The 26,006-nt window shown below is 34.0% G+C and overlaps 2 protein-coding genes across 2 annotated transcripts; both read right to left on the bottom strand.

Annotated features, from left to right (window-relative positions):
• Positions 1–9,098: 9,098 nt before the first annotated feature.
• LOC135837760 (juvenile hormone esterase-like) lies at positions 9,099–14,476 on the bottom strand. Its single transcript, XM_065353142.1, has 10 exons — positions 14,192–14,476; positions 13,500–13,607; positions 13,131–13,268; positions 12,228–12,381; positions 11,246–11,431; positions 10,823–11,158; positions 10,280–10,473; positions 10,064–10,199; positions 9,857–9,983; positions 9,099–9,654 (listed from the first exon to the last, which is right to left on the bottom strand). The coding sequence occupies exons 1-10, from the start codon at positions 14,312–14,314 to the stop codon at positions 9,498–9,500; spliced, it is 1,659 nt and encodes a 552-aa protein (XP_065209214.1). The 5' UTR covers positions 14,315–14,476; the 3' UTR covers positions 9,099–9,497.
• Positions 14,477–18,953: 4,477 nt separating this feature from the next.
• Positions 18,954–20,838, bottom strand: LOC135834518 (G-protein coupled receptor dmsr-1-like). The gene is made up of 2 exons (XM_065348446.1): positions 19,909–20,838; positions 18,954–19,543 (listed from the first exon to the last, which is right to left on the bottom strand). The coding sequence occupies exons 1-2, from the start codon at positions 20,544–20,546 to the stop codon at positions 19,129–19,131; spliced, it is 1,053 nt and encodes a 350-aa protein (XP_065204518.1). The 5' UTR covers positions 20,547–20,838; the 3' UTR covers positions 18,954–19,128.
• Positions 20,839–26,006: the final 5,168 nt, after the last annotated feature.

Genomic DNA, 26,006 nt, shown 5'->3' with positions numbered 1-26,006 from the left:
TGAAACTCAGAGGAAATTGAGTTTTCGTTCAAATTAGCATTTTCTAATTGTTCAATCGTTTGATTTAAAGACGCTAAATATTCCTCTCGTTCTTGTTGATCGTCTTCCTCATCATCTAATAATGAGACTTCGTTGGTATTGGGATCAATATAGACGGCATGCACATTTGCATTTAATTCTCGAGACGGAAATTTAGGTTTAAATTTACGTAATACGATTTCACTCCTATCATTCATATGAAAGGCTGGTTTGGGTTTTTTATTGTCAAATTTGGGAATATTGTCTTGACGACTGTCATTTGGATTTTTCGTCGGAGCAATATTTCTCGTATTTACATTAGGAGCTTGCTTCTCGTTTAATAGAGGGGTGGGCTGCCTAAATGTAAATTTTTTGTTTTGTAGATTGACGAACGGTTTTTGAACTTTTGGTACACTTTGGACCTTGTTCGCATTCCAATCTTGTAAAAGCTGGGCATATGAAGGTACCAAAGGCATCGCTTTGTTCTCAAACACGTTTCGTCTTTCATACACACGATTATTCTGAGTGTTATTGTGACCTTTGAGCACTACAGGGACTTCATTGAGAGGATCTTCCTGTATTGACGCGAGATTAGTCAATTTCAGAAGAAACTCATCCAATGTTTGTCCAGGTTGATGAAGGCTTAGACGATATTCTGGTGGTGTTTTCGCGATGATGATGCGGATGAGTTCCTGCTCAGGATTCATACGAAAATGACGGAGACTCTTTATCCAACATTTCATGCGAACAGCCAAATCTTTTATATCAATGGACGTGGAGTACGTCTGGCAAAATGCCTTCCAAGCTTCATTTTGTGCTCGAATGTCCCAATAAAACTCAAGAAATTTTGCCTTAAAATCATTGAAATTAGTTGCTTCAGACGAAAATTCCAAGAATTGGGTTCTATTAGACATAATAATCACACCTTTCATTGCTATAATTTTTTGAGATTCAGGCGCGCGAGTGCCTCGAAAATAATCCTCCATTTCGGTGATAAATTGATGAGGATAATATAACTTATCGTCAGAAAAATAAATACCTGCGTTTCGGACTGCACCTGCATCAATATGCACGCTTGCACGTCCTTCGTCTGAATCATTGGTGTGATTATGCGACCGTTGTTTTAAAGATTGGATCTCACCACAAATTTGGCGGAAGCCTCTGTCTCGAGTTGCTAAGTCGAGTTCAGATTTTTCCTTATACTTCGAGTAATTTTGGTTGAAATTTTCAAAATCTGCTTTAGACATGAAATTTTCATCATAGTCAGCGAATTTGCTTGTATGACTTTCCAAAATACTCGAAGTATGTTCGATATTTGCGGTGAGGGTATCTTGTAAGTCACTAATCTCTTTTCCTACGCGAGTATCTAAATTGACTACACAATCACTTAGTTTTTCCACTGCAATTTTATTTGCATTGGCCAAATTGGATACCAAGGTACTCTCCCTTGTAAGGGTTGCATGGTTTTCTTTCACTTGACGTTGTATTGAATCACTCCAATTCCAAGTCTGTGTGAAAACTTCAGCAACTAATTCATCTAATACATCAATGTATTTTTCAGAATTAAAAGGTCTGGGTTGCTTGCTCGCATTCCCTTCCTCACTTACGTCAGGGGTAGTATCTTGGTATTCATCTCCGGAAGTATGAGATGAGCTACCAAGTGACTGTGAAAAATCAATATCGACATTTTTATTAATTTCGCTTGCCTCAGGAACTGATGGGGTTTCCGGCTCGGAGGTGCGCGATTTCGAATGTGTGCGATTTACGGAATCAAGAAAATTTCCACTGGTTCTACTTCGCGTAATTCTAGGCTCGTTATTCATGATAAAAAGAGACGCGATTTAACCGAAAAATACGACGCGAAAAATTAAATGTACCGAGAAACGAATACTAAGTAATTGGGCGCGAGAGATTTACGTTAAATCATCGAGGGAATACATCTGATTTAATAACCGCGAGTTTAAGAGAGATGCAGTGTATGAAGCTGCGTTCCCCCTTTTTACTGTAACGGCAAGAAGGTGTACGATGGGTGTACGAGATGTTTTTGATGGGTGGAGGTGGGGTATGTGGTAGGCACTGTGAGAATACAAGTACTCGTCACGTGTGTGTCACCAAGCATTTAGAAGTCTAAAAATAGATTTCTAAAAAAATGAAACGAAGGTATGAGAGATGGAAAAAATGCGTAGATACGATGACTCAATGACTACCAAAAGAGATAGGTATGAATCATGGAGCTGCGACGAAAAATAAAGAAAAAAGGTATAAGAGGGTGTGAGTCACCTTTACCTGAAGGTGACTTTGAAAAATGGCGTACGTGATATTTTCCACGTGGAAACGTATCGCGTGCGACGGAAAAGTAAAGGAAGTGAGTCATCTTGACATTGAAGTGACTTTGTGAAAAACAGCGTACGTGGCATGCCCCACGACATTCCAACGTTGATGAAAACAACTTGACATTGAAATGACCGTGGGAAAATGGCGTACGTGATTTTCACACGGAGATAAAGATAGGTATGGAGCTATTTTTAGAAAGAAAATGGCTAAATGTCCGTTGAACTACGATGAGATCACCGGAAATGGGTATAGAAAGAATGTTTGGGGCCCATCTTGGGTGGAATTTTTGCACGTGAATTTAGAAAGATTCGAATTGTGCAATTTTCCAAATTGAGGTTTTTTAGAATAACGAACGAGTTTTTGGGCGCGAATTTTTCGAAATTGAGTGGATTGGGTAGATGGAATAATAATGAGACAAGATAAAACGAATTTTATGGTCTCGACAAGTATCAGAAACAAAGTTTCTGATTTTAACCTTCAAAAACGGAGCATACTAAGAAATTAATCCTGCGCAAGAAAAATATACTAAGAAGAACCCTATTTATGAAGGAGGATCTTTTCGAAGATCGCCGGAGTTTTATGCAATTAATTGCATATTTTGTGGTTTTTTCTGAATTTTAACCTAGAACTGGTCGATACCATACTGTCGAATTCGTGAAGATTTCGACATACAGTATCGATTGCTCAACTCAGACAAAAGGGAAAAGTTGTGACAAGAAAGATTGCACATGATTTGCAATCCAGAATATTGGAAATTAACACCTTTCGCAGGCATGCACACACTCGTGAAGGTCATTTTTCAATGAAAAATTACATTTCTTCAGTCGCATATGTGTTCACACCTGAGAAATTTGAACTTTCCAATAATTCTTCGGGATGATAAGGAATAATGTGATTTTTTCGAGTCAATTTGTCGAACTTTAAATAAAGTGTTTTGCACATTGACTTCGAAAAAATACACAGTCGAGGTGTTAGGATGGAAGAAATAGCTTGTAGGATCAAGATAGAAATTATTAGGAAATTTTAGACAAACTGGTCGCGAGATCCTCTACTTAGCACGAATCTGACTATAATTCGCATGTGATGGAACATAGTGCAATTACGAATCTTCGGGAAAACACTGAAAATTCCAGGAATCTCAATTTTTCGTCGATTTTCGTAAACGAATCCTCGAAAAATAGTGAGAGTTCCAAGGATTTCAATTTTCTCCGTTAATTTTCGCTATAATGCACATGATCCCATCACTACTAAAGCTAAATAGGAAACCTGCGAGCTGAGAATAAAAAATATCCAAAAAACTTCTAAGAATGAGAAAATTCGAAAAATGGACCTAGTTACCGGAAATAGGGAAAGATCGGCATTTCCCATAGAATTTTTAGATACGAAATGACGAGCATTATGGGGCCTAAAAATTTCTACGAGTTTTTAAATTTTCTGATAATTTTCTGGGGCGAGAAAATTACCAAAAAAGGTGCCGAAAGACGGATTTGTTTAGACGTTCGAACTGCGGTGAATTTACCCAGCTTGGTCTCTGACAAAGCAGATACTGAAATACATTCACGTCACAATTCGAAAATCTAGACAAATAGTTAGATGTTCAAATTCTTCAATCACAACGAATTCGCACTAAAAAATTCATGTAATGACAAAATTTGAACAGCATAAAAATCCAAATGGTAGGCTTTGTTTAAAAATCCGAGTCATGATAAGTTTACCCAGCATAGTCTCTGACAAGCAGATACTGAAATAAACTTACGTCATGACTCGAAAATTTAAACAAATAAGGAGATACCTAAATTTTCCGATTACAACGAATTTGTATGAAGAATTCATGTAATCAAGAAAATTTTAACATTATGGAGTTCCCTAATTGTGATATTTGTCTAAACGTCCGATTTACGGTGAATTTACCCAGCATGGTCTCTGACAATGCAGATACTGAGAGAAATTCACGACGCAATTCGGAAATTTAGGCAAATTGAAAATTGTTTGAATTTTTCAGTTACGACGAATTTGCACTAAAAATTCATGTAACCAAAAAATTCCAACACTATGTGTTCCCTAATGGTAAGATTTGTTCAAAAGTCCGAATTACGGTGAATTTACCCAGCATAGTCTCTGACAAAGCAGATACTGAAATAAATTCACTCATAATTTCGGAAATCTGAACAACTAAGAAGGTCCTAATTTTTAGTCAAAATTCTTTCACTAGATTTCGGTGTGTATGAAGAATACCGATTTCTAGCGCCTGTGGTATTTTTGATATTTTTTGCGGAATTTCGTGTAAAGAAAAACACGCAAAAAATACCGAAGTTGCTCAAATTTTCAAGGTTGTCAGAACAATGTGAAATTGACATAACAACTGAAAATATGAACAACACCTGTGGGATTTTAGTATTCACGTGCGTTTCTCGTAAATAGAGAATTTTTCGATGAATACTAAAACTTTGGAGAATTCCGAAAATTCAATTTATTGACGAATTTTCGAAAAAATTCGCCAAGTACCTTGAAATTTTCCGAATTTTTCAGAGATGAAGATCCTACATGAATAGATTCTCGCTATGCGTCAGGCTAGGGAGAAATCTATTCGCTATTTATGAGCTTAATATTTTCGTCCAATCTTCGCAAAAAAAAAGATTTTTCGAAAATATTAAGGGAGGGTTGAAATCCTAATTATGACGCAAATTTCGAGAAATTTGAGACATAGAGAGGACCACGTCTGGGCGCCATTGTAAAGGGATTAATAGGACTAATGGCTTTGAGAAATAGATCAATAATAAACACCTAACGATACATATTAACCCTAGGGTGCCAATGTAAAGACCTAGAACTTGATGTAAAGTATATTTGCCTGGATAGCTTGAGCCGAATGCCATTAATCTGATCAATCCTTACAAAAATCCGTCTATGATCTGTCCGAGGACCTATCATAGGGGTGTATTAGCACCTAATTAGGAGTCAGTACTCTAATAATTCACCTATCTACATTTATTCATTAAGCGCCTACATAAATAAATTAGAAGAATAACAACACCTAGTTAGATACTCCGTGTATTCGATGTAATTGTAATACACACCTTATAATTACGCCATAAATAGTTGGTAAAGCTAACTATTTATATCTTAATAATAACAGGTAAATAAATTCATTTTAACGTATTAAATATGGAAGAAGTTGAATACTTACGACCATTGTTGGTGTTATTGTAAACGCGGCGAGAACTTTACCTTAGCAAGAGTAGATAAAGATACGCGAAATGCGATGATAATAACGATTGTTTTAGAACCGATTGGTAGTGTATAACAATTAACCGATAAAAGGTTTAAGAATATTTAATCTAATGAATATTCTTTAAATTGACGAAAAGTACACTTTAACAAATGTCGTGCTGGGTTAACCGGATAATACCCACGCGACTGGACTGATATTAGAGAGGAGTTTCGGCTTCCTTGTTTCTAATATAAGTGGCGAGAGCTACCGATTCTCCGAGGCTCGATGCTGACATCTCGCTAAGTCGGAGGGGAAGTTTCTCCCACTGGTCTAAGTAGGGACATCTTCTTCTAGGAGTAATCTTACACATAGACGCGGAGAAATATATGATATGTGGCAACACCTAAGAGTTGCAAGGCATAAGTCCCCTCACAACCCCCCTCCACTATGGGTTAAGTCCCCCCAAACCCTGAAAACTCCATCTTCGTGGCCTGTAACCACTTAAATTTTTCGGGAGTTGGTGAGTTGATTCCCAAAATGAAAAAACTGTCCGAATTGATTCCCACCTTTTCTTTTGACATGTCCGAATTGATTCCCACCTTTTCTTTTGACATGTCCGAATTGATTCCCACCTTTTCTTTTCACATGTACGAATTGATTCCCACATTTTATTTTCGAGTGTACGAATTGATTTCAGCCTATTAGCGTTACCCAGGAGACACCATAAGGACTGAAGGAGGTTGGCTGGGTTGTCTCCCAAAAAGTATGTTGCTATAAAGCTTTTAGAAAAAAAAAAGGATCATGAGAAGGATGGTTATAAATCTATGTAATGAAATTAACTAAACGCTTGTGGGCAGAAACTTGAAACATAACTGAGAAACGAACTCCAATGACGTGATCTCCTTCTTGCTGTATTGATTCATGGTTTCTTCAATGAAATTAAGAAAGGGCAGTGAATGAGAAAACTGAATAAAAGCATTGCTGCGCCATTCAGAGATAAGAGTTATCTGTAGTTTGAAATTGATTCATACATTGTCGATAGGTACATATTTTTGTTCATGTAATAAAGTGCAATTGCACAGCAGATAAATAGGTAAATACCTGTATGGCTACTTCAGCACAAACCCTGACCTGAAATGTAATCAATTCATTCATGCGCAATAAAAAAGTGCATGGGAATTAATTCGTACACTCGAAAATAAAATGTGGGAATCAATTCGTACATGTGAAAAAAAAGGTGGGAATCAATTCGTACATGTCAAAAGAAAAGATGGGAATCAATTCGGACACCTTCATTTCAAAAAAAAATCAAACGGGAATCAACTCACCTACAGCCAATTTTTCAACTTCATCTTCAAAAATGAATTACACCATCACTTTTTCTGAAAAAAAAAATGGTACATATTATTATATGATATGAGAGTAAATGACAGAACTGATATAAATTTTTGGAATGATATTTATATCCTGAAACCGAGGTCATAAAGTGATGTAACCAGTTTTTGGTCCATCGCCGTGGCCAATTTTTGTTAATTTTTTTCTGGCTCTCCTATTCAATTTTTTTTTAAGGTGAAATGGGTACACTGTATCGTTTTGGTGATAGTAGTGCTGCGCCCATTTCAAATCCATCAAGCAAATGCAGTTAACTAGTCTGCAAATTGTAATCTGTGAAAATTGTACTGATTTCCTTTTTTCGGATCCATCGCCGTGGCTTATCATTCTCACGTTTAAAAGAGACATTTTTTTTCTTGAAAAAAAAGAAAATATTCAAATAGTAAGTACTTGATGACCATAACTTTGAAAATTGAAAAATTATTGATTCTATTACGGGTAAAACTAATTTTAGTTCTTTTTTTCTTACGTCGTGGATAGTACAGTTTGGTATTTCGTCGTGGCTACCATTATTTTTTTGTCCACGGTGAAGGAAAGTACCTACCTTATCATGTTTGAATACTCCCATTAAAATGAACCTGGTACCTACTTGATGAACTTTTTGTGAGCTAAAGCTACTAATAACTACTCCAGTTATACCTAGCCTATACCTACCCAAAAGTAGTGAACAGCCTTTTTTTCAACATGTGACACCACTTTTTTTAAAGCCCCTCCCCCCGCCCCTATTGAAGATGGTTTGGGCCTGAAGTCATTTTTGGGGTCCTGGGTATGCCTAGTATCAAGTCCATTTTGAAAAAAATTCAAAAAAAAGTTTTCATTTTCGAAAAATTTTAGTACTGAAATTTAAACTTTTTTTGAGAATTACCCTTTTCAGAAAAATCCGTATACTATTTACATTACGTAGCTATGCAATTTTTTAGCATGAACAAAAAATCATTGAATTCTTAATTAAGTTCTTTGGGAAAAATCAGATCAATTTCTAATATTTTGAGCTGAAAAGAAACTGATTGTTTTGCGGGGACGGGGGGGGGAGATGCAACCGAAAATTTGCCGACTTATAAGAGAAAATAAATACCAATTTTCCTGAACAGTTCTGCCAGTTGGCATTTCGATATAGATGAAAAAGCAATGTCTTATCATGAGAGGAGTTTGATTTTTTCCGTTTAAAAATTTAAAAATTTGAATAATGATTTTTTTAAAATTCCAAGTTTGAAAAAAAAATATTCAGACCCGAACGAACTGAGTGCAAAAACTTTTTTATGAGAGGAGAGCTTGATTTTTTTAGTTTCAAAATTTTAGAATTCGAATGGTTTTTTCTTTAAAATTTCAACTTCGAAAAAGAAGAGCAAACAGGTCTGAATGAAGTGAAAGCAAAAGTATTCGAAAATTTTAGTTTTAAGACATAAGTACATAAAAGAACGTTTATTTTTTATATGCGAAGAGTTCATTTTTTGATTTAAACATTTTTTGAGTAGGTATGAATAATAGATTTTTAGAAAGTTTGTTTTGAAAAAGAAAAACTAACAGACCTGAGTGAAGTGAGAGCCAATGTTTTCATAAATTTATAATTTAAGAAGTAAATTATTAAGTATTTTTTAAAAAAAAGAAGTCAATTTCTCCACATTTAGCATTTTTGAAAATTAATTAGGTAGGTACTTCAAGTACCTACCAGGCATTTTTCATATGCGAAAATTCAAAAACAGAAAAAGTACCTACCCCTGGATTTGTCCCTAATTTTCATTTCATTTGATTATTTCATAACATGTCCTACTTTCAAGAATTAAAAAAAAAAAAAAAAATGACCAATAATCGACTGTTGAAGTTACACTGAATGAAACTTTCAGACTTCAAATTTCAGTTTTGAAAACATGAAAAAAAATCGATGAAGTGCTAAAATTAGATCAAACTCTCAAAAACGACTCAAGGTTTCAAAAATTTGAAATTGTGAATGATAAAAATGTGGTGTGATAAATATCGATTTTCATGTATTGATTCTACGTTGATGAGTTTAAATTTTCTATTCATTTCTGCGTTTCCCTCTCCCCTTCTTCTTTCATTATCCAATTTTTTTTAGATGGGGTTACTCATAGGGTTCCCCATAATTTTTTGGAGTGTTGAATTTGAAGAATGAATCGACAATAACTATACATAATCGAGTTTTAATTTTATTCTCCTCATTTGATTTCAACTTAGCTTCGTAGGTGAAAATTATTCTACGATATGATGTGTGTATTTGCAGTGCTCCATGATAAGGTACCTATCATGTTTTATTTGACGTACTGAATCACGTACCTAAATGTAGAAAACCACATCAGTGCTTCAACATATCGTTGATGCAATGTTGAAAATACGACTAGGTATCTACGTTATTTTAAAAGTTTGTAGATAAATAGTGTATAGATACAGATTTTTAGCAATGACACAAAAAATTGATCAAACGTGACTCAGTTACAATCATAATGAGATTAAAAAATTATGAATAAAAATTGAAAATAACGAAGTGGGTAACGCTTTCTTCATAGGTATGTGTAAATCATGTCGTTCAATACCATCCCAATGGTAATGATTCCCAGAAATTAAACCTATCCTGGTAAAGATTTTTTTCCATAGTCAAGGAATCTGCTTTGATGTGCAAATATTCCGCGTTCTCGGTTTGCACAGGCTTCCATATTTTTTTCACCGAGTTCGCATTAGGATCTCTGTAACAATCAGATTAGCGAATCAAGACGATAAATTTTAGTTTAATGAGTTGAAGTGAGGTATTCAAACCAGAGGCTTGTGCAAACATCACTAAATTTCCAATTAACGTCCACACGTCGAGTTTCAGTCATAAAATATGTATATTTTTTAATGCCTGTGTCTGGTCATTGATTGCACATGCAACATTCAACACCTACTTACCCTGATATAGCATAATTGATCCAAAATTTAAGAAGATTGTTCGATACTTTTTTATCCTTCGGGGTAAATTGAGATTCGTATGATGCATTGCGGAATAACAGAGGGAGATCGTCACCATGAGCAATGCCTGCAGAACAAAATTCGATTAGGTTTCTAGAACTGTGATTAGATAATTGATATATAAAAAAAAATGCAAGTAGAACTTACCCAAATAAACAGTTAAATTCTTGAATGTATCCAGAGTGGGTATTCCCTCGTGGTCATACAAGTACAGGTATTGCGTTTCATTGCTCGATTGTACAGTTTTCATGAAAGGGTAAAATATGGCCGAATCAGTCAGCATCTATAAAACATGGAAATATCAAAATTTTTCCATTTTTTTTGGTCTACAGGTAATTCAATTCAATGAAGCTTGCGTCTTACGTCAACTACTTCCGCTGCTGTATCCAAACCGATGTCTTCGGTACCGAAGTAATAATCGATAATTTTTTGAGAAATTGTACTCAGGTCTTCGGGTTTGGCTGTGTGTCTGTAGAAGTTTATTTCTGGCATGTATAGCAACTTGTTTTGGTTTATTCTCCTCACATCTAATAGTCCACCAGTTGACATGAAACTTCCTAGAAGGAAAAAATCACACAAAAGTGGCCTTCAATTTTGATCACAATGGTCTAAGACGACGCAGAATCTCGAGTATCACATTTTGAAACTGGATCATTTTTCTCGAAACATGTTTGAAACGGCTAGAGCGATAAAATCATCGAAAAAATGACTCTTTTTGAAGACTCATATCTTTCCTTCAGAGGTACATATCACCGTTGCTGAAAATTTTTTTGAGTGACTTTCAATTCAAAATGAAGGTCTCAGGTCTCCGCTGAAATTGAGCAAAATCCTCCAAAATTTTTTTATTCGCGATCCACGCTGCTCAAGAGTATAAGATAGGTAGATATACCTATGTTTTTTACGTACCTTGCACAAACCATGCACCTTCTCCAGAAGTGATCCCAGTAAGCCATGGAACACGAGTCTGATACGTATCAGGAGAAGGTTTTAGTGGCAAAAACGGGCCATTTGTAACATTTGATTCTACGATGGGCCGAAATGCGATATTTTCTTTGATTACAATCGCTTGAATATCTTGTTCTGGAATACTTTGCAGACACTTGAGCACTGCTAGAGTATCTTTTGACGAACATCCGGTTACGTTTAGAAGCTGTTCATTTCTCTCTTTGGCGGAATTTTCATGCACAACGGCCCATTGAGAAAACGCACTGCCACTTTGCATAATCGCTCTTTGGAAAAGTCCTGGAAAAAGAAGCAATTTTTAATGAATTGATGGCGATTGATGTGAGGTTGCTAATTAGTTAGGTAGGTTGTTCGTGATTTTTTTACCTTTGCTGAGTGGTGAGAACATTTGTAAGTGAGTAGAAGCTGAGCCAGCACTTTCTCCGATCAACGTTATGTTGGCAGGATTACCGCAGAAACTGTCGATATTTTTTGTAACCCATTTGATAGCTAGAGATTGGTCTTTCAGGCCGAAATTTCCGCTAAGTTCGTCGTTGTTCAGACCGAAAAACCCTGTAAGTATCATCGATGCGAAGTAATTTTTTTTTTGATTAAGGGGTTGTATATCATTTCAAGTTGTTTTCACCCCGTTCATTTGGAATTCAGTTTGGTGGTAAAGGTATTTGAGGGGCAATGACCTCGATTTTTTCAGAAAAGAATCACAAAAAAATTGTAATTGAATTTCATGAAAAAAAAATAAAATAAAATAATGCGAAACTGAACATTCCAATAATTAGAATTCAATCTTTGGAAATTTCAACAAAAAATACGACTTTTTGAAAATTAATTGGCCAAAAATTAAGATTTTTTTGCAACGTTTTGGCAAAAAAAAAACAAACTTTTCAGTGTTATTGGGAGGGGGGGGACTTGTTGGAACTTTACGAAAAAGCAACCATTTGAAGTAATTTTTTTAGAAAAAAACGGAACCTTATTGCACTTTTGACAAATGGCCGGACTTTTTACTGTTTTTTTTTTTTTTTTTTTTTTACAAAATAGCGAATCTTTTAGCAATTTTCAGGAAAAAATAATTGATGTCATTTATGAACGAAAATTAATTTTTTTCTTAACTTCAGGTAAAAATTCAAGATTCTTTAGCAATTTTGGTAAGAATCTTAAAAAGTTGGACTTTTTGGCAATTATTGACCAAATAAATCATATTTTTTCGCAATCATTATTGTAGAAAAAATACTATTATTTCACAGAACATGTGCACATCAGAATCTGAGTCAAACAGTAAGTCACCATGCTCACAATAGTAAAGCCTCTCGTGAATTCAATGCTAGATATGAACCGGTTGCAATGTACTCACCTAAGACACCCACTCGATAATTCATCATTACGAATATGATATCTCTCTCCATAATATAATCGGGGGCGTAATCTGTACTACCACCGGATGTAAATGAGCCCCCATAAATACCAACCAGTACTGGCAATTTACGAGAGCAAGGCGAAAATACTTCCTGCAAATAATTATGTTGAACTTATTAGGTATGATTCGTGTTCAAAAATGAAAATTTTCGGAACTGGACTGACAGTGAGCTAAATCAAAAGAGCAAAAACACATCGTCAGCCAAAAAATTACAGGTTGTGGATTTCCTGGAGTATTTTGACCAAAATTTGGTGGAGATCTTCAACTTGAGTTAGGTTAACAAGAAAAAAATCAAGTTTTGGAGGTGCCCATGGAGGGGAGATGTGAGTCCTCAAAGAGGAGACATTTTCAAAAAAATTGAGGTTTTTTCGTTCCACCTCTCAATTATCCCACATGTGGAAGGCACTGATTTCGGCACACTCAAGTTGATTGAATAGTTTTAAGGCATTATTTGAAGATATGGAATTTTCCAAAATTGCTAAAGCCTTCAAAACGACTTGAAATCCCCTGCAATCGACTCCGAATGATTTTGTGGAAATTTCAACTCAAAAAAATTTGATCTAAATGCTGCTCAAAACGGTTTCGAACAGTTTTCAATCGATTTGTGGGCCAAAAATTGGATGCATTCCAAATTTCAGTTTTCCAAGTGAGTTTGGTAAAATTTCGATTTTTTTCCGTAAGTATTTTCGGCTCATTGATCAAAAATTTGTCAAAAATCGAGAAATGGACTTCAGCCTCTGAAATTGTCTGTTGATGTACCTACTTATTTTTGCGTGCTCTTGTCTCTGGTTCCAACAAATTTTCAACCAATTATGTAGTATACCTTTTCTTTTTACTCACCTTTGGAACAAAAACATTCAAGTATAGGCAGTCTTCTTTTCCTGTCACGTCATTAGATGTCTCTGCTTTTTGCATACATTCTGGAGGAGGTTTAGAAGCGTCTATAGTACCATTCCACGGTTTCACTGGTAAAGGATCCTATTATGATGAAAAATTTTAATACCTATACCTCGTCAGACACCTACATACTTTTAAGTTGAATTCGTGAAATTCAAAAATTTTTTGAACTCAGATCTTTTGTTGCTTCGCTGAATTTTTTTTTGGCCAATTCTTCTCATCGTTTAACCCAGAAAACCTCTTCATTTTCCTTCCCATTTTAATTATACCTATGTATTTTAAAAATAAAGTTGAATTTTTTTATGAAGTCACCTTGAATCGTAACTCTCCCACCGGAGGTTCTGCATAAGGAATGCTATAAAACTGCATGTATTCTCGCCCACTCAACGTACGTCCAATGGTTCCATTGATTATTCCATCCTGTAAAATAATCAAATCGAGAATTGACTTTTAGTGTCGTTTTAATATTTTTAAGGTGGGATGGAAGGAGGGGGGTCAATTCAAAAACAAACTTTTGGGGTGAGTATTTTAATGTGCATTGACTTGTTATTTCAATGCAAAAATTCTTACCTAAGTATACGTAAGTAAGTTTTCAAAATTGAATTCCGAAAATGAAATTCAAAGCACTTTAAAATCTATGTGGGATTGTTACTTACCTATTTTCTAATAAAAAGTTGGATTGTTTTCCGTAATGAAAACTACCTATTTCTTTTTTGAGAATTTCGACACTGCAATGGGAGCAGAAGAGAATGAAATGCTGTGTTTTGGAGCACTAAATTTTCACTTTGTGGATTCAAAAAAAAAAAAAAAAAAAAAAAATGTGGGGCTGAAAATTATGAAAATTTTTTGGTGTGAAAATTTAATATATCAAATGTTTATTTACTTGACTTTTTGTTTTCAATTTGTACATAATTACATCGGATAAATTTCAATTTTTAGGGTGGCTAATGATTCAAAGTCATCCTACTTCCATATCTAATTTATCATAATGTCTGTTTGATTACCTTTAAATGCAGCTCTCCTAGGTATTGTCTTGGAATCCGAGTATTGTACACCTTTTCTCGTTTCGGATAACAATTCGCGTAACTGAGTAGGACAAAAAAAATCACAAACGAAACCGAATTCATTTTAATACACGTCTATTATAGCTTCTTCAATCCTGCGCTCAACCATAGCTATGAGTTCATTATTTATATATGTATACTACCTAATTTCACTAATTAGGTACCTTCTCGCGTTATAGTACCTAACAGGTATAACACCAACTGTATAACAACATCTACTGTTTTTTGTTTTTTGATCGTTTGATAATTGCATTTTTCTAATAGGTACAGGTTCAATATTATAGCACGTTTCTACTTCCTACGTGAGATTTTGCCTCATTAGCAGACGCCTGACTAAATGTATGCATACATTATACATTAAGGTGGATCGTAAAAAAAATCTCGAAGAATTTTTAAAAATATTTTCTTCTCGATCAATTTTGCCAAATCGTAAAACATCGTTTCTGAAATTGAGGAAATATTTTGGAATACTCTCATACTGGGAAATTAGCACATATATGGCTCCCCTCTTGTTTTTTCTTTCATTTTTAGATTTTTTAACCCCTCAATTTTTTTTTGTTTGAAGTTAAAGAGCGTAAGTACCTAATCTATGGAATGTTTCCTTATAAAAGTTTGATAATTTCAAAATTCTATCAATCTGTATTTTAATATCTATCTACCTACCTCCTATGTACCTACTTCACGAGGTTAATGTTCTCAGTTTTCCTTGAATTCAAATCGAAACACGTGCAACTGATTTATGTAGTTTTATTCGCAAGCATACATATAAGTACCTAATCAAGTTCGCTGTTTATAATATGGTGATAACCTGCGATGATTCAGTTTTGTTATTCGTTACATTGAAATTTGTCATTGTGAACAGAAAAAGGTGACTCTAAAAACTAAGTAAGATTTTAGGTATTCTAAAAAAAAACAAAAGAGAGAAAAATAAAATCTAAAATAATTATAACAATAGCTTAGGTACTTTTGAAAAAATAACGAGACATTACTTTCTTCTTCCAAAAGTTCGATAAAATAAAAATTAAAAAACGTTCAAATATTTTCTAAACATCGATCAGTTTCTGTATTTGCAAAACTTTGGTCAGTTCTCCTCGCATTTCTTGAACTCAAGACCGTATCTTGTCTCGACGGTACTTTATTACTAGCCTTGAACAAGGATTTGAAAGTGATTCGGAATTGTTGACTCATTGTGTAGTATACCAAAAATGTGATCGATGTATTTATGTTAACTACAGAAATTGGTATTAATACCAATGAATGGTAACATTTATAATGAATTCGACTGAGCCTAATATCGTAAAACATATTCAATATGAAAAGCGACCCTCTCGGAACTTCGGCGGTCAAAAATAACGCCAAAACGATCAACAATACTGTTACTGATCGGTCGAGTTGTTTGATTTTATCATTTCTTACGCTGAAAGCAATGTTCGAAAATGGAGTTGATCGTCCTTGGTAGGATTTTGATGATATGGTCACGATCAGGCTGAAAACAAATAGAAAAATGAAACGTTTAGTTTTATTTTAGTAGTTTCTTATAATCAACCCTGAGTACATGTTTTGCTTTGTTTGGGAGTATTCTTAAACTCAAAATGAAGGCTCTCTCCGAATTCAATAAAAATTCTCGAACAATTTTTTTTACTATGTGGTATGATTTAATGTTTTTTTTTTTGAAAAAAATTTTAATTACACACCTCACAGTGAACACTGCTAAGGCACCTGTTGGCAGTAACGTGCTCGTACCATACGTCAGATATGCCACCAAAAACATTATTGGATTATCCGTGTACCGTTCTTTGTAAGTGGGTTCTTGACCGATATCCAAACTGTGAACAGCTTCAATTCCACGCGTCAAATACATCGGAATACTGAGAAAAACGCTCAAAATGTAACCGAATATTATTACATTTCGTGTAGTTTTCATATTGCACCACTGACGTTCCCTCAATGGATGCGCTATTGCCACGTATCTCCATACAGCCAACTGCACCGTCAGATAAACCGATGAGAGGTGAAACGTGGTGAGCCAATCATTACAAAATACATAAATTACTGCTTCTTCGTAAGACCATCCTTTTTCAAAATTACCATTGCGTTTGATGTTGAAAATCCCCGAGTATGGAATGGCCCCCAACAATACCATTAAATCTGTGAGCGCTATATGAGTGAATATCAGGTTAACCGATGAGATCATATTTTTTCTCGTGAATACCAACAAGTTGAGGATGTTGAAAGTTGCCCCAAATAAGCAGATTGGAACGTCGATGAAACCGCCTATATTCTTCGAGTAGTATTCACCGATTTTCAGCAATGTTGCTCCGCAGAATGTTTCGTTGGTTGCCATCTTGAGTTTTTCGATTGTAGATAATAGATATTGATAAGTATGTATTTTTGAGAGCACTTTCTTAACTCGCGCTTACAATTTTTGTAAATGAACACAATTTAAAAATGGGTATTTATCGGAATTATAATATTGTGTATAGGTATGGTTGAAAGAGCACTTCTTTGAGTCTGATAATATAATATACGTTTAAAATCACACATTTACTTAGGTAGGTACTTTAATAGAATTTTATTGGGAAAAGCATCATTTCTAGATAAATCTCAGTCACGAACTGGTATTGTGTTTCAGAATTTCTAATATTATCAAATTTTATATCAACTATGTATCTGATGAATCATCTGATTTATTATTTCATCGAAATTCCCTCTGAAAATGCATTATTTTCCAGTAAATTGGAAAACCTCGCCATTACTGTGCATGATTATTTCTCAAACGTGTATCTGTACTTATCACTATCTCCTTCGTGAAAATTGCAATTCACGTTTAGTTTTCCGAAATAGTTAATTGATGTTTTAAGGCAAACCATATTCTAACCAAAATATTTTGTGAGCATTTTTAAGCAATTTCAAGCTTAAAATTTGATTATGATTTTTGCGATTTTTGAAAGTATCATGCGACCTATCAAAATCAGTTGAAAATTTACGAAAAATTAGCTCCAATATTGGATCATGGTCTTTGAGATTTTCAAAAAAAGGGTCATACAATCCATCAAAGTCAGTTGAAATTTTGGCAGAAAATCTAAAACTTTTATCAAACATTTTTTCTGAACAGTTGTCGAGAATTTTAAGGCAAGAATGAGGTCATGGTTTTCTGAATTTTTGAAAGAAAAACTACCGCTATACAGACCACATATTCCTTTTTTAATAGTTTCCAAAAATCAAACAAATTTCAAAGCTGCAATTTTTAAGAACTAGGTACCTACTCAAAAAAATATTGATTAAAATTTTTGATTTTCTGCTGAAATTTTAACCTATTTTGATGGATTATATTGCACTTTAACAAATCACAATAATCATGATCTCATTTTGACCTTAAAATTCTTCAAAAATGCTCAAAAAAGTATTGACTGAAGTTCTTGATTTGCTTCCCACATTTAGCTCATTTTGAATGGTTGGAATACCTTTTGGGCTCAAAATTTTTCAAAATTGTTTTGAAAAAGTTTTTATGGAAATTTTTGTTTTTCTGCTGAAATTTTAACCCATTTTGATGAGTCGCATGACACCTTTTTCAGAAATACTGAAAATCATAATCCAATTTTGGAGCTCAATATTCTTCAAAAATTCTCAAAATACATTTCCGTTGAAAGATTTCAACTTCTAGCCTAAATTTAATTCATTTTAATTGGTCGCAAAATACTTTATCGAAAATCCCGAAAATCACGGTTTCATTTTTGCCTCAAAATTCTTAAAAATTGCTAAAAAAAAAAAAAAAAGAATGTTTGGTAGGAATTTTTGATTTACGGTTGAAATTTTAATCCGTTTTGATGGGTCACATAACACCTTTTTTCGAAATTCCCAAGAATCAAGATTCTATTTTGGGGCCCATAATTCTTTAAAAATAATCAAAAAAGTATTGAATGGAGTTTTTGATTTTCTTTCACAATTTTAGTCCATTTTGAATTGGCGGATGACACAATTTTCAAGAACCGTAAAAATCGTGACCAATTTTGGGCTCAAAATTTTTCATAACGGCTTTTAAAAAGTGTTTGTATGAATTGTTGTTTTTCTGCTGAAATTTTAACCCGTTTTGAGAGCTTGCATGATACCTTTTTCAGAAATCCTGAGAATCATAATCCAGTTTTGGAGTTGAATATTTTTCAAAGATGCTCAAAATTCATTTTCGTTGAAATATTTTGAATTTCTTGCCAAATTTTAACTCGTTTTAATTATTCGTGAGATACTTTTTCGATAACCTCGAAAGTCGTGGCTTCCTTTTTGCCTTAAAATTCTTCAAAAATACCGAAAAAGAATCTTGGTATGAATTTTTGATTTTCTGTTGAAATATTTATCCATTTCGATGAATCACATGACACCTATTTCGAAAATACCGAAAATGATGGCAAAATTTTAGAGCTCAGAATTCTTAAAAAATGCTGAAAATACATTTTCGTCCAAAAATTTGAATTTTACGTGTTGATAGGTCACGTGACATTTTTAAAAAAATTCTAAAATCAGAAAGTAGAAGTTCAAATGTTCCTCCAAAAAGATTGAGTATGTTGCATGTTCATTTGTTCATGATTCGTCTAAATCTGAAATTAAAAGCACTGAAGCCCTTCAAAAATTTAATCAATCCTGACTCTTTTAATTTTGAAGGTAGGCAGTAAGTAAATGAATAGGTACTATGACTCTTTTTATAGAACAATTATATTTCATAGTTTTACCAATAAAAACTGAAGTACACACGAATAAAAAATAAAACGTAACATTTAGGTATTTAATTTTGCAAAAAAAATATGCAATTGTTTCCTAAATGTGCTCATGTACAATGCTGATAGCTACTTGGAAAATCTTGAATCTATTCTAGTAAACTTTGATCAGCTTTCTACGATTTCCGTAACTGTACTAGTTTTCTGTATCCTCGGCGAAACATTTGTCTCGTTTTGCATAGAACCCGTACTACGATTGTACAAGGATTTGAACGTGATTCTGAATTGTTGACTCATGGTATAATATACGAAAAACGTGATCGACGTATTCATATAAACTACGGATAGAAATATTGATAACAGCGAAGTATAGCAACGATAATTAATATCACTCTTTCTGACGTTAAATATCACTGTAGATAAAAACAGCATTCCTCTTGGAAACTCAGCGGTTAAAAATAACACCAAAACTGCCAACAGTATTATTATTGATCGATCGAGTTGTTCTGTTCGACGGCGGTTTCCATGTTCGAGGTGCGATTGTCCGTGATGAGTTTTTCTTGCGAATAAAATGATGATCAATCTAAAAAACAAAAAGACGAATAATGCTCATTTGTAACTTTTGTACGAAAAAATATGTAGGTATCTGCATGTTTTGTTGTTGCGAAATAAAAAGATAATACGAGTACTATATGCCTCTTATTTAATCTTTCAATTTTTTTCAATTTTTATCGAAATTGAAAAAGTACTTCGTACCTATACGTTTCTTTTCTATTTTTTTTTTTCATTAAAAAAATTATTTATTTTGAATTTATCAATTTTTTTATGAGCTCGAGAAATTGTTTCATTGTGAAATTGAACACCGCCATTCCACTACAATCAACTGAATAAATTATCTAAAATCTATTTTTTTTTTTTCGAAAAAATGTAGTAGTGGAAGTTACTCACCTTAAACTGACCACTGTGAGAACAATTGATGGCAGTAATGCACCCAGCACTGAGAATATTATACGTGATGTTAGAAACAGCACCGAATTTGTTGTATAAGTGACTCTGTAATTAATCACTTGATGCTCAATGCGTCGTGAAAAATATATCGGTATGCTGAGCAAAAAGCACACCACATAGCCAATAACCATCAATTTACGTGTGATTCTCATACTGCACCATTGGCGTTCCTTCAACGGATATGCTATAGCTATGTATCTCCACACAGCCAACTGTATTGTGAGGAATACAGATATAAAATGTAGTGTGGTTGCAAAATGATTGCTACATACATAAACAACTGCCTCTGCGTAAGTCCATCTTTCTTTGATACGTCCGTCACGTAGAATGTTTTCAATATATGTAAATGGTATGGATGCTACTAAAACTGCTAAATCTGCCATGGCAAGACGAGTGAATATTAGGTTCACCGGTGAGATCATGTTTTCCTTCGTGAATACCAATATGTTGAGTAGGTTGAGAATCACTCCGATCACACATATTGGAATATTGAAGTAGCCGCTGATATTGCTCGAGTAATATTCTCCAATGGTCAGCAAAGTGGTTCCGCAAAATGGTTCTCCAGTTGATGCGTTCATCTTTAGTTATTTTTGTGCACGAAATGAAGGATTTTATTCAATTAAATCACATTCAATTTTAATTCAAATTTTAGCTCAGAATTTGCACACTAAAAAACTTACAAAGACTATGGAACTCGTTTTCAATTTACAATTTTAGAACGAAAATTACACATTAACTATTTCCGATATTATTAACACATAGAACCCACTTACATATGTACAGTGCTGATTATGGGTATAACTTCGGTCAAATTATATCGCGATTTATCTCAAATATGAACTGGTGCAGTGATGCAGAGCTTTTCGTATAATCAAGTTTGCCATCAACTAAGTATCCGATATCCGATGGCATCAGTCATTATTATCTCATGTTCCGATGAAAGCTTATCTTTTTCCATGGACTGAGGAAATGCTATCGCGGGTTTTACAATTATTTTATGATTTTTTGTGAGCATGCATACCTTGCACGTGTAAGTTTCATTTAGTTTTTTTCCCAGGGTTAAAGGACTTTAATGTCAGCTTGTCTACCTATTTGGCTAATTTACTTATTCCTTGAAAATTCATCCTCAATAAATGTCGCCAGGAAAGCTTTTCTACATATTAAATTCTGAAAATCAGGCTCTACATTGTCGAATTCGAATAAAGCTTCAGAGATGAGGCGCACTAAGGAACCTCTGGGGGGAGGACTAGGGGTGGTGATATGGGTTGGATGTAAAAAATGTCGTCATATTTGTGTTCAGCATATTTTAAAACATACTTAGGTTTTGTTCGAAATAAGTACATACATAAATATCACATTAATCCGACATTTATTCCATTTTGTCCCGAAATTGGGGAAAAACGACCCTTCTCAGTAGACATAGTTCAGAGCACGCTCATTTTGAAAGATACAACATTTTGAACCAGCATGGGAAGTGATAATTTTAGATTAAAATCGTAAGTACTCTGCCAACTTACTGCCAACTAAAAATAACTCCTGCAATAATATCAACTGCACGAAAATCGGGGTATTTTAAAGGTGTTAATAAAATTGCATAACTAGTTTGCCGTAAATACGCCAAATCATTCTGTGACTTTTCTTCTTTTTCTTCAACTTGAACCTAGACCTAGAGAGTAATGAAGTCTGCTATTTTGATTTTGCTCTCCTTTATGTGATTTTTCTTTTGTGATGTGGTAAGATAACCATCGTTATTTTGACCCCAACTTATCAAGTGAAGGGGGCTCGTAGTTTCTCAAAGTGCTGCCGAACTTCGAAGGCTCGTATGTTCCGAGATTAGTGAACTTGGGAGTAAACCCGTTTGCAGTCCGATTTATTCAGAGAAAATAAATAGATTCTAAATCCATACCTTAAAATTTGAAAGGTTTATGGCTAAACTTTAATCGTTAAAGATCAACTTATTTTAATGAATGCAGGGGTTGAGAGGAGAGTTATCCTTTTTAAGGTGGAGTTCGATGAATTTACCCAATTTTTTTGTACTTTTCTCACATTAGGAAAAAAAGAAATTTCCGGATCATTGGTACCCATTTCTATCTGCCAGGTGCAAAAGGTGGAGGGAAGGAGTCAGTGGTTGAAATTTCTCGTCATCGTTTCCAATTTGGCAGTATGATTGTTCAAAACTGCGGCAACTTGGGGAAAACCTGTTTAATTGCGGCGTTTAATATGAGGGCCATTTAGAGCAGATTCAGCAGTAATATTCAAAAAAAAATTTCAAAAGTGAGCTTTTTGGAAAGCTCAATTTTCAAGAGCTTGTAAAATTTCGGAGCTGTAATTTGCAAATTTGAAAAACGAAATACAGGAAGCGCACATTTTTATGATATTCACAACGATGAACTTTTTGTGATGAAATCATGGAGGTTGTAAAACCCCAAAATTTTGGTCAAAATCTTCAATATCGTTTTATATATTTTTGAGAGCACTAAATAGAAGTATCAACTGGTTTATGTTTATTTCGATCCCTTCAATTCCGTTCATTGCTTGTTACTCGCCACTCTCCTCCCCTCCCTATTTTTTGAAAATTGAAAAAAATCGAGTGATTTGTTGTTTATTACCTAGATTTTTGTGAGCGTTGAAGACGAATATTAACTCATTTTTTTGATTGAACTGCTACAACGCCTCAATTTGTCTGAAAATTGAAGCTCTACTGAATGGTTGCGAAAATTTGCAAATCACTTATTTTTAGATAAATTCGCGTCGAAAATTTGTTCATTCGCAAACATTTCACAATAATTATGCCTTATGCCAAAATATTGAAAGATATTATTCGTGAAACTGGAGAAATATTTTGGAACGCAGTGGTGCCATTTTTTTAATTCATTATTGCCAATTTCCAAAAAAGGGTCACCACGGGAGCAAAAATTGTTTCTGAGTAATTTTCAACACAAAGTGAAGCTCCCTGTCAAATTTGGTCAGAATACGCTTACTTTTTTTGAAGGAGAACGAGGGATGATCCACCTTAAACATACATAAGTATGTAATGAATGGAATGAATCTTTTTATGAAACTTGAAATTTTAAAAAAGTCAACATTTAAAATTGTGAATTACATTTATTCAATGTTCAACTTAAACCTTAATACAGATAGCATTAAAATATATAAGTACAAATATTCGACAAAAAAATATTTTTTAGACGAATTACAAGCAATTAAAGCAGAGGGCCAACATTTATTTGAAAAAAAAAATTATATGAAAATGAAAAACGTGTAGAGCGATTTAAGTATCATATCCTGTAAAAGACTTAATTTTATAATCCAATAGAACGATATTATTATTTGTACGCTCGACTGCGATTATTTTATCACCCAATGATATGCGCGAATATTTCGTATGACGAAGTGTTAGTTTGACATTGGGATTGTTGATATTGGATAAGGTTGAAAACGATGCTCATTATCAAGTTGGGCAACCGGGATAAGCTTCTGATAAGGAAGAAAATAGGACATGACCTCATCAAGAACCTTCTTTTTTCAAAAAAATGTGTTCGTAGTTTGATCGATATTGGTATCTCCGGTATTAGCATCGACGTATAAAATAGAATAGTTTTCACTAAACCTGGCTTTCTTTTGGGGTTGTACGAATTTTTCTCTTACTACCCAAATAAAAGACGTTCATTTTTTGAGAAATAATCCTACCACTGTTGAACAGAGATAGAAATGTAATTCTGAAATTTTGACTCATGGTGTAATATATGACGAATGATACGGACATATTGATGTAACGGGCCCGTAGCCAGAATCTGGCTGTAGCTGGGGCGAAGGAAATATCAGCTGGGGCAGCACTTTTTGAGGCTCGAACATCTGTGAAACATACCCCCCCCCCCCTTTAACCCCCCTCAACCTTCCGTTATTTCAAAACAATTTTTTTTAAAAATGAACAGAATGAGTGTGTATATTTCAGAAAAAGATTATACATAACGCGTAATCCTGGGGTTGAGTCTAATACAGCTGTAATCTGCGTGATTTACTGTGAAACTCTTGTAATAATTCTTTGGCTGTGACTGTTTCTGTTTAAATTTTGTCATGAGGTAAAACAGTCAAATTTGACTCGCGTCCAAACAACATTAAAAAAATATATCATTCAAATTTTAAAAGAAATGTTAAGACAAAAAACGCTCTTTTCACCTGAAAAAACTTTACTTCTCGAAACAAACTTTTGCCCTCACTCAGAGCTCTTACTTGATGGTCACTTTTCATGAAACTAAGTTACTAAATTGGGTTACTTTTTCAATAAGTAGGCTTGCTTTGGTTTTCCAAATTATAATTTTTTTTTAATTTCAAAAATTCAATTTTTGCATTTATTTTGATGAGAAAAAAATGCTAGTAATATCCATAAGTGAATAATTTGAGAAAGTTGACCTACTTATACATACACTTTTATCGCCAAAAATAGCTCAAAATCTCACCTTTTGTCAACATTTTCAAAAATATCCTCGTTTCTTGCCAAAAATTGTTACTTTTTGGTAAAAAAAATTCAAGAAATATCCATTTCCCTTTCTAAAAATTACCTAATAATTCCGCTTTTTTGCTTGAAAAAAATGTCTATGACCGAAATTTCTCCCATTTTCAACCTAAGGTTGCGAAAAAAATAATCATTTTTTTGGCCTATGATTGCCAAAAATTCGTGGTTATCCTCAAAAATAGTCAATCTTGCTTTTTGCAAAGATTGTCAAAATTCTCGGTTTTTCGCAAAAAATTATAAAAATTTTCATTCTTTCTTCAATATTGTTCATAAGTCTTCCCTATTGCTGAAAATTTTAACTTTTTCGTGGTGTAAAAGTCTCAATTTTTTATGTAAAATTTCCATAAATTGCACAAAGTGAAAGTCTCACTTTTCGAAAAAAATTGCAAAAAGATGTACTGGATTTCTAATCCTCACAAATTACTAACTTTTACTCAAATTATTAAATTTTTGATTTAAAATTTAGTGAACGCATCGAGTGAGCCATCGAGCTATCAAATGCAATTCATGCTAGTGTAGCCATTTCATGAACGTAACCATATAATTTTACATTATTGAGTTTTTGGTTTTTTGCACTTTCAGATTTTTTTTCTGATTTTGCTGGTCGGGGCAAACGTGTTTTTTTTTGATTTTGCTACCTGGGGCAAACAGCCTTTCTAGCCGGGGCATTGCCCCGGCTGCCCCTACGCTGGCTACGGGCCTGTGATGTAATAAAAGGTACTTCCTGATAATACTTCGACGTACCTCTCGTAACATGCAAGTTGATCACTATCTAACTTATTGTAAATGTCAGTTAACAACGTCGCAAATAGATTCACCACTCCAAGAGGAATTTGTGTGATCAAAAATAATACCACAACTATCAAGGTTATGATTATTGATCGATCGGTTTGTTGTTTCATTTTTGCGTTTCTGGTCTTAATATTTCGGACGTTTGAACATGAAGTTTGTAATTCATTATCTGGTCCTTTTGTTAATAGCGCGACAATCATTCTACAAAAACAAAACCCGATTATTCATTTCAGTTGTTGCATTGGTATTTGGTATACCTATCTAACCAATTAAGGCTACCTACTCTATATGTACATATTTTCTATTCAGTGGGTATTTCTAAATTTTCCTTGTTCAATTTTGATTGCGTACTTACTTGAGACTGAATATTGGCAGCACAACTGATGGCAACAATTGTTGTAGCACTGCTTTGAAGAGAAATGCAATACGAAGCATAATAGAATCTGATTTTTGGAGTGGGACATAAATAAATGCATTTTCATCAGTAGCGAATTGCTCGATTCTGTATGTAAAGTACATTGGTGTGCTGAATAGAACACTTGTAATGTAGCAAGTTATGACCGTATTACGTGTGATTTTAATTGTACACCAATAACGTGCTTTCAATGGGTGAGCTATAGCGATGTACCTCCATACAGCCAACATCACTGTGAAAAATACGCACATGAAGCGAAGAGTATTCTTCAAAAACGACGAACCTAAATAAATTACTGCAAGTGTGTAAGTCCAA

The sequence above is a fragment of the Planococcus citri genome, chromosome 2 (genome assembly GCF_950023065.1).
Source record: "Planococcus citri chromosome 2, ihPlaCitr1.1, whole genome shotgun sequence".
Classification (NCBI taxonomy): Eukaryota; Metazoa; Arthropoda; class Insecta; order Hemiptera; family Pseudococcidae; genus Planococcus; species Planococcus citri.
Note: the sequence above shows the minus strand (reverse complement) of the source record. Positions and strands in the feature narration are given on the sequence as shown.